The sequence below is a fragment of the Theropithecus gelada genome, chromosome 16 (genome assembly GCF_003255815.1).
Source record: "Theropithecus gelada isolate Dixy chromosome 16, Tgel_1.0, whole genome shotgun sequence".
NCBI classification, from domain to species: Eukaryota; Metazoa; Chordata; class Mammalia; order Primates; family Cercopithecidae; genus Theropithecus; species Theropithecus gelada.
In genome coordinates, this window is record NC_037684.1 from 48,477,981 (window position 1) to 48,487,328 (window position 9,348).

Consider the following 9,348-nt stretch of genomic DNA (forward strand, 5'->3'; position numbering starts at 1 on the left):
TTAGAGAGGAAATACATTCTAATAACTGAGAGTATAGCACAATGGATACTTTTTACTACTACTTTTTTTTTTTTTGAGACAGTCTAGTTCTGTCGCCCAGGCTGGAGTGCAGTGGTGCGATCTGGGCTCACTGCAAGCTCCGCCTTCCGGGTTCACGCCATTCTCCTGCCTCAGCCTTCCCAGCAGCTGGGACTACAGGCGCCCACCACCTCGCCCGGCTAATTTTTGTATTTTTAGTAGAGATGGAGTTTCACCGGGGTGGTCTCATCTCCCGACATCTGCCCACCTTGGCCTCCCAAAGTGCTGAGATTACAGGCATGAGCCACCGCGCCTGGCGTATTTCTTTTAAAACCAAACAAGCCTGTCATCTATCTACTAAAACAAAATTATCCAAATGTGAAGTTTTACAGTGAAACTTTAAATGCCTTTAAAAAATGAAGTTCCTGTTCCAGCCTCATTTATCAACAGAATTTAGCTCCTCCTTGTGGCTATATACCATAATTGCGCTTTTTTTTTTTTTTTTTTTTTGAGATGGGCGTTTCACTCTCACCCAGGCTAGAGTGAAGTGGCATGACCTCCACTCACTGCAACCTCGGCCTGTCTACCCCCCGACACCTTCCCCCCACCCAGATTCTCCTGGCTCAGCCTCCCGAGTAGCTGGGATGGGATTACAGGTGAGCACCACCATGCCTGGCTAATTTTTGTATTTTTAGTAGAGACAGGGTAGTTTCGCCATGTTGGCCAGGCTGGTCTTGAATTCCTGACCTCAGGTGATCAACCCGCCTCTGCCTCCCAAAGTGGTGATTACAGTGGTGAGCCACTGTGCCCAGCCTTTTAAATTTTTTTTTTTTTTTTTTTTGAGACAGAGTCTCGCTCTGTCACCCAGGCTAGAGTGCAGTGGCCAGATCTCAGCTCACTGCAAGCTCCGCCTCCCAGGTTTACACTATTCTCCTGCCTCAGCCTCCCGAGTAGCTGGGACTACAGGCGCCTGCCACCTCGCCCGGCTAGTTTTTTGTATTTTTTAGTAGAGATGGGGTTTCACCGTGTTAACCAGGATGGTCTCGATCTCCTGACCTCGTGATTCGCCCCTCGGCCTCCCAAAGTGCTGGGATTACAGGCTTGAGCCACCGCGCCCGGCCAATTTTTTTTCTTTTTCTTTTGAGACAGGGGCTGTTACCCAGGCTGGAGTGCAGTGGCACGATCTCTGTGCTTCAACCTCTGCCTCCCGGGTTCAAGTGATTCTCCCGCCTCAGCCTCCTGAGTAGCTGGGACTACAGGCATGCACCACCATGCCTGGCTAATATATATATATATTTTGAGATGGAATTTCGCTCTTGTTGCCCAGGCTGGAATGCAATGGCGCAATCTCCAGCTCATCACAACCTCTGCCTCCTGGGTTCAAGCGATTCTCCTGCCTCAGCCTCCTGAGCAGCTGGGATTACAGGCCACCACATCCAGCTAATTTTGTATTTTTAGTAGCGACAGCGTTTTTCCCCATGTTGGTCAAGGTGATCTTGAACTCCCAACCTCAGGTGATCCACCCGCCTCGGCCTCCCAAAGTGCTGGGACCACAGGCGTGAGCCACTGTGCCCGGCGATGCCTGGCTAATTTTTGTATTGCTTGGCAGACATAGGATTTCACCATATTGTCCAGGCTGGTCTCAAACTCCTGACCTCAAGCGATCTGCCTGCCTCAGCCTCCCAAAGTGCTAGGATTATAGGTGTAAGCCAGTGTGCCCAGCCCATAATTCCTTTTTAGAGACTGTCACCAGTTGAAATTTCTTCAAAATATTCTTCTTTTCAGTACAACTCATGGGCTTTTCCAATTTTCAAAGATTATCAACAAAACTACAATCTGGATGTGCTGCTTCATGCCACATTTATCATTTTCTAGTTTTTACTGGGTGATAAAAGTTGAAATTCAGAAGTACATGGGATCCAATTTAAATTTCTACTATCACAACATTTTAAAATATTTTTCAAAAACCGTAAGTCTTCTATTTTCGAGACAGTCTTGGTCTATTACCCAGGCTAGAGTGCCATAGTACGATCATAACTCACTGCAGCCTGAAACTCCTGGACTCAAACACCCCTTCCACTAAACTTCCCAAGTAGCTGGGACTACAGACACATGCTACCATGCCCAGCTCTTTTTTTTCCCCCCCCCTGTAGAGACTGGGTCTTGCTATGTTGCCCAGGCTGGTCTTAAACTCCTGGCCTCAAGCAACCCTCCTGCCTGTGTCAGTTTCATAAAGTGCTAGGATTACAGGCGTGAGCCACCAAGTCAGGACAAAACTGGAAGTTTTTTTTTTTTTTTTTTTTTTTTGAGACGGAGTCTTGCTCTGTCACCCAGGCTGGAGTGCAGTGGCCGGATCTCAGCTCACTGCAAGCTCCGCCTCCTGGGTTTACGCCATTCTCCTGTCTCAGCCTCCCGAGTAGCTGGGACTACAGGCGCCCGCCACCTCGCCCGGCTAGTTTTTTGTATTTTTTAGTAGAGACGGGGTTTCACCGTGTTAGCCAGGATGGTCTCGATCTCCTGACCTCGTGATCCGCCCATCTCGGCCTCCCAAAGTGCTGGGATTACAGGCTTGAGCCACCGCGCCCGGCCTTTTTTTTTTTTTTTGAGAGAGGGCCTCACTTTGTTACCCAGACTGGTGTGCAGTGGCGCCATCTTGGTTCACTGCAGCCTCCACTTCCTGGGCTCAAGCAATTCTTCCACCTCAACCTAAGAAGTAGCTGGTACTACAGGCACGTACCACCACTCCCTGGCAAATTTTTTATTTTTTTGTAAAGACAGGGTTTTGCCATGTTGCCCAGGCTGGTCTTGAAATCCTGGACTCAAGCGCTCCGCCCACCTTGGTCTCACAGTGCTGGCATTACAAGCACTTTGTAATCTTGACAATGGCTCTCATGAGCCATCTTGCTAAGCCAAAACTGGAAATCTTTAATGGAACTTTGAGAGGGTAAAAAGAAACAAAGAGCTTCTGCCACAGAAGACAATCCAGCTGATCCTACAGAAAGTGACAGAACAAAATGAAGTAGTGTGTAAAGAGAGTTAAAGGATCAGAGAGCATCACGTTTTGTAGTAAGGGTTTGGAAATTATTCATCAGGGGCTCCCCCTGTCAAACAAAGCTATGGAACGCGGCAGTTACGGCCATTAGTTCCCTTTCATTCATGAAGACACGTAAAAGAGAATTTTTTTTTTTTAAGAGACAGAGTCTCACTGTCGTCCAGACTGGAGTGCAGTGGCGCGAACTCGGCTCACCGCAAGCTCCGCCTCCCAGGTTTGCACCATTCTCCTGCCTCAGCCTCCCCAGCAGCTGGGACTATAGTGGCACGCCCCCACACTTGGCTCATTTTTTGTATTTTTAGTAGAGACGGGGTTTCACCGTGTTAGCCAGGATGGTCTCGATCTCCTGACCTCGTGATCCGCCCGCCTCGGCCTCCCAAAGTGCTGGGATTACAGGCGTGAGCCACTGCGCCTGGCCGAGAATTTCAATTCAGCATGTAGAACTAAAATGGTGAGGATTTGGCTGGGTGCGGTGGCTCACACCTGTAATCCCAACGCTCTGGGAGGCCGAGGCAGGTGGATCACTTGTGGTCAGGAGTTCAAGACCAGCCTGGCCAACATGGTGAAACCCTATCCCTACCAAAACTACAAAAATTAGCTGGGTGCGGTGGTGCATGCCTGTAATCCCAGCTACTCTGGGAGGCTGAGGCAGGAGAAAGGCTTAAGCACAGGAGGTGACAGCTGCAGTGACCCAAGATCGTGCCACTGCACTCCAGCCTGAGCGATGGAGACTCTGTCACAAAAAAACAAACAAACAAAAAACAAACACAAACCACTGGTGGGGTTGGGAACATTGATTTGCGCCTATAATCCCATCATTTTGGAAGGCCAAGGATGCAGTGAGCTATAATGAGGCCACTACACTTCAACCCACGCAACAGAGAAGCCCTATCCCTAAAAGAAAATTAAAGTTAAAAATAAATGAATAACAACCATTGGCATTTCCCGAGCCTATTCCTATTTTCCTTTCTGTTCCCCTTTGGTCATACTTCCCAAAGCTCTGAACTCTACAAGAACTATACTCCAGTGTCTCAACGTTCAAATTCATAAACATAGCTGCTCAAAAAATTACAAATGGTAATTTTTCTAATTAGGAGAGATTTTTTACCTGTGCAGGTGTGTCTGTTTCATTGATTGGTTGCCCGTCGAATCGGAATCTGATCTGCCTCATTGACAATCCCTGAACGAGAGAATTTAAAAGCAATAAACGGCATTAAGAGAAACAGAATTCTATTTAGATAAAAGTACATGCATATTTAGCCATGACTATATTAAAGAAATAGCTAAATAAACAATCGCCAACATGTTAACATACCCTATAAATAAAAAGATTTGGGGTGATTCTCATTTTCTTTTTTTTTTTTTTGAGACAGAGTTTTGCTCTGTTGTCAAGGCTGAAGTGCAGCGGCGTGATCTTGGCTCAAGGTAACCTCCACCTCCTGGTTCAAGCGATTCTCCTGCCTTAGTCTCCCAAGAGTAGCTGGGACTAGGCACGTGCCACCACGACTGGCTAATTTTCGTATTTTTTTAGTAGAGAGGGTTTTGCTATGTTGGCCAGGCTGGTCTCGAACTCCTGACCTCAGGTGATCTGACCACCTCAGCCTCCCAAAGTGCTGGGATTACAGGCATAAGCCGCCTGTTTGTTGTTGTTGTTGTTGTTGTTTTTTGAGACAGAGTCTCGCTCAGTCGCCCAGGCTGGAGTGCAGGGGTACGATCTTGGCTCACTGCAAGCTCCGCCTCCCGGGTTCATGCCATTCTCCTGCCTCTGCCTCCCGAGTAGCTGGGATTACAGGCGTCCGCCGCCACGCCCGGCTAATTTTTTGCATTTTTAGTAGAGACGGGGTTTCCCCATGGTAGCCAGGATGGTCTCGATCTCCTGACCTTGTGATCCGCCCGCCTCAGCCTCCCAAAGTGCTGGGATTACAGGTGTGAGCCACCGCGCCCAGCCTGTTTGTTTGTTTTTTAAGACAGAGTTTTGCTCTGCCGCCCAGGCTGGAGTGCAGTGGTACGATCTTGGCTCACTGCAACCTCCGCCTCCCGGGTTCAAGCAATTCTCCTGCCTCAGTCTCCCGAGTAGCTGGAATTACAGGTGCCCGCCACCACGCCCAGCTAACCATGCCTAGCTAATTTTTGTGTTTTTAGTAGAGATGGGGTTTCACCATTTTGGCCAGGCTGGTCTTGAACTCCTGACCCCAAGTGATCCACTCACCTCAACCTCCCAAAATGCTGGGATTACAGGTGTGAGCCACTGCGCCTGGCCAGTAAGTCATTCTTTTAAAAAGCTTTACTGCTGGCCGGGCGCGGTGGCTCAAGCCTGTAATCCCAGCACTTTGGGAGGCCGAGGCGGGTGGATCACGAGGTCAGGAGATCGAGACTATCCTGGCTAACATGGTGAAACCCCGTCTCTACTAAAAATACAAAAAACTAGCCGGGCGTGGTGGCGGGCGCCTGTAGTCTCAGTTACTTGGGAGGCTGAGGCGGGAGAATGGCGTGAACCCGGGAGGCGGAGCTTGCAGTGAGCCGAGATCACGCCACTGCACTCCAGCCTGGGAGCACAGCGAGACTCCGTCTCAAAAAAAAAAAAAAAAAAAAAAAAAGCTTTACTGCTTTTCAGACACAGCTACTATGTTAAATAAAACATACCTTGAGACAAATATGCATTTAAATGAGTTAGACACTGAAATGAATTTTTTTGTTTTTGTTTTTTTTTGAGACAAGTCTCACTCTGTCGCCCAGGCTGGAGTGCAAGTAGTGCAATCTCAGCTCAATGCAACATCCACCACTGGAGTTCAAGCAACTTTCCTGCCTCAGCCTCCTGAGTAGCTGGGACTACGGGCTCATGCCACCATGCTGGGCTAATTTTTTGTATTTTAGTAGAGATAGGGTTTCACCATGTTAGCCAGGATGGTCTCAATCTCCTGACCTCGTGATCCCCCCACCCAGCCACTGACAGGAAATTTAAAGAAAAAAAAATGCCCATTTAAAGACTTTCCAGTCAGAGCTCGCCGGCTCACGGTGTAATTCCAATGCTTCAGGAGGCCAAAGCGGATCATCTGAGTTAAGGAGTTCCAGACCAGCCTGGCCAACGTGGTGAAACCCCACCTCTACTAAAAATACAAAAATTAGCTGGGCGTGGTGGCGCACACCTGTAATCCCAGGTATTCGGGAGGCTGAGGCAGGAGGATCGCTTGAACCTGGGAGGCAGATTTTGCAGTGAGCCTAGATCGTGCCATAGCACTCCAGCCTGGATGACAGACCAGACTCCGTCTCAATAACAACAATAACAACAACAAAATCGACCTAAAATGCCACAACCTATACCCTTGAACTACCTGGAATAGCTTTAAAAAAGCACCTGCTTTTTAATTTCCTTTAATACTTACCCAAATCTGTAATCACTTATCGTCCTACTAAAAAACACTCTTCAGGAAGTATAGGAACCTAGACTGTTTTACTTACACAGTCTATTCCTTGCACATAGTAGGTGCTGCTCATTAAGTATCAGTGAAATAAAAGGGATGAAAAACATTACATAACCATAATCTACTTAAAAACAAAGGCCAAGTGTGGTGGCTCACGCCTGTAATCCCAATACCTTGGGAAACTGAGGTGGAAGATCACCTGAGGTCAGGAGTTAAGAGACCAGTCTGTCCAATGTGGTGAAACCCTGTCTCTACTAAAAATACAAAAATTGACTGAGTACGATGACACACGTCTGTAGTCCCAGCTACTCCAGCCAGAGGTTGAGGGGGGGAAATTGCATGAACCTGGGAGGTGGAGGTTGCAGTGAGCCGAGATTGTGCCATTGCCTGGGCGACAGAGTGAGACTGTCTGAAAAAAAAATTTTAAATAAACAAAAAAATTTTAATAAACAAACAAATAAAAATACAAAAAATTAGCCAGGCAAGGTGGCAGGTACCGTAATCCCAGTTATTCAAGAGGCTGAGGCAGGAGAATCGCTTGAACCCAGGAGGCAGAGGTTGCGGTGAGCTGAGATCATGCCACTGCACTCCAGCCTGGGCAACAGAGCAAGACTCCATCTCAAAAAAAATTTAAAAATTTGCATGGTGGCCAGGTGCAGCGGCTCATGCCTGTAATCCCAACATTTTGGGAGGCCACGGCAGGTGGATCACCTGAGGTCAGGAGTTTGAGACCAGCCAACCTGATCAACATGGTGAAGCCCCGTCTCTACCAAAAATACAAAATTAGCCAGGCGCGGCGGCGCATGCCTGTAACCCCAGCTCCTTGTGAGGCTGAGGCAGGAGAATCACTTGAACCTGGGAGGCAGAAGTTCCAGTAAGCCTAGATCGCGCCATTGCATTCTAGCCTCAGCAACAAGAGGGAAACTGCATCCTAATCCCAGCATGGGATTACACTGGGAGGCCAAGGCGGCGAGGTGGGTGGATTACCTGAGCTCAGGAGAAAGAATTGCACAGTGGCACAAGCCTATAGTCCCAGCTACCTGGGAGCCTGAGGTGGGAGGATTGCTTGAACCTGGGAGTCAGAGGATGCAGTGAGCCAAGATCATAAATATGCATAAGAATAGTGTTCAAGGCCGGCACCAGTGACTCACGCCTGTAATCCCAGCACTTTGGGAGGCTGAGGCAGGCGGATCACGAGGTCAAGAGATCGAGATCATCATCCTGGCGAATATTGTGAAACCCCATCTCTAGGAAAAATACAAAAAGTAGCCAGGCGTGGTGGCGCACACCTGTAGTCCCAGCTACTCAGGAGGCTGAGGCAGGAGAATTGCTTGAACCCGGGAGGCAGAGATTGCAGTGAGCTGAGATCTCACCACTGCACTCCAGCCTGGGTGACAGTGTGAGACTCTGTCTCAAAAAAAAAAAAAAAGAAAGAAAAAAAGAAAATACTGTTAAAAACCACCAAAGTGAAGCATGATTCTGTTTGTGGTTTTGAGACAGGGTCTCACTCTGTCACCCATACCGGAGTACAGTGATGAGATCATAGCTCACTGCAGCCTAGACCTGCTAAGCTCTAACAATTCTCCCACCTCTGTCACTGAAATAGCCTGGACTACAGGTGTGTGCCACCACACCCAGCTAATTTTTTTTTTTTTTTTTTTTTTTTTTTTTTTTTTTGAGACAGAGTCTGGCTCTGTCACCCAGGCTGGAGTGCAGTGGCCGGATCTCAGCTCACTGCAAGCTCCGCCTCCCGGGTTCCCGCCATTCTCCTGCCTCAGCCTCCCGAGTAGCTGGGACTACAGGCGCCCGTCACCTCGCCCGGCTAGTTTTTTGTATTTTTAGTAGAGACGGGGTTTCACCGTGTTAGCCAGGATGGTCTCGATCTCCTGACCTCGTGATCCGCCCGTCTCGGCCTCCCAAAGTGCTGGGATTACAGGCTTGAGCCACCGCGCCCGGCAATTTTTTTTTTAAGAGATGAGGTCTGGGCCAGGCACGGTGGCTCATGCCTGTAATCCCAGCACTTTGGGAGGCCGAGGCAATTGGATCATGAGGTCAGCAGTTTGAGACCAGCCTGACCAACATGGTGAAACCCCACCTCTACTAAAAACATACAAAAAACTAGCTGGGCGTGGTGGTGGGCGCCTGTAATCCCAGCAATTTGGGAGGCTGAGGCAGAAGAATCGCTTGAAACTGGAAGGCGGAGGTTGCAGTGAGCTGAGATTGCGCCACTGCACTCTAGCCTGGGCAGTAAGAGCAAAACTCCATCTCAAAACAACAACAACAAAAAAAGATGAGGTCTTACTATGCTGTCCAGACTGGTCTTCCAGCCTTGGCCTCCCAAAGTGCTGGATTACCATGCCTAGTCTATGATTTTCCACTTTGTATGCAGTTTTGCTACAGAAGTTCTCCAAAAGGATTACCATTTAAAATTCCCCTGTATCCTGAAGGGGCACTAGTGTTCAAATATAGAAGATACCAGTGGATAAATTATTTAGCACAATTCGTAAGTTCATGTAGGGTAATTTCAGCAAAATTATTCAAATAAGAGTATATGGGCCGGGCGCGGTGGCTCAAGCCTGTAATCCCAGCACTTTGGGAGGCCGAGACGGGCGGATCACGAGGTCAGGAGATCAAGACCATCCTGGCTAACACGGTGAAACCCCGTCTCTACTAAAAATACAAAAAACTAGCCGGGCGAGGTGGCGGGCGCTTGTAGTCCCAGCTACTCGGGAGGCTGAGGCAGGAGAATGGCGTAAACCCAGGAGGCGGAGCTTGCAGTGAGCTGAGATCTGGCCACTGCACTCCAGCCTGGGCGACAGAGCGAGACTCCGCCTCAAAAAAAAAAAAAAAAAAAAA

At 48.6% G+C, this 9,348-nt stretch overlaps 1 protein-coding gene across 1 annotated transcript in view; it reads right to left on the reverse strand.

The window, feature by feature from the left end:
- Window positions 1–4,160: 4,160 nt before the first annotated feature.
- Window positions 4,161–9,348, reverse strand: part of SUMO2 (small ubiquitin-like modifier 2) — a 9,713-nt gene continuing 4,525 nt past the window's right edge. Inside the window, exon 3 of the mRNA XM_025363484.1 lies at window positions 4,161–4,250. Coding sequence (XP_025219269.1) covers window positions 4,161–4,250 — 90 coding nt within the window. The remainder of the gene's footprint in view (window positions 4,251–9,348) is intronic.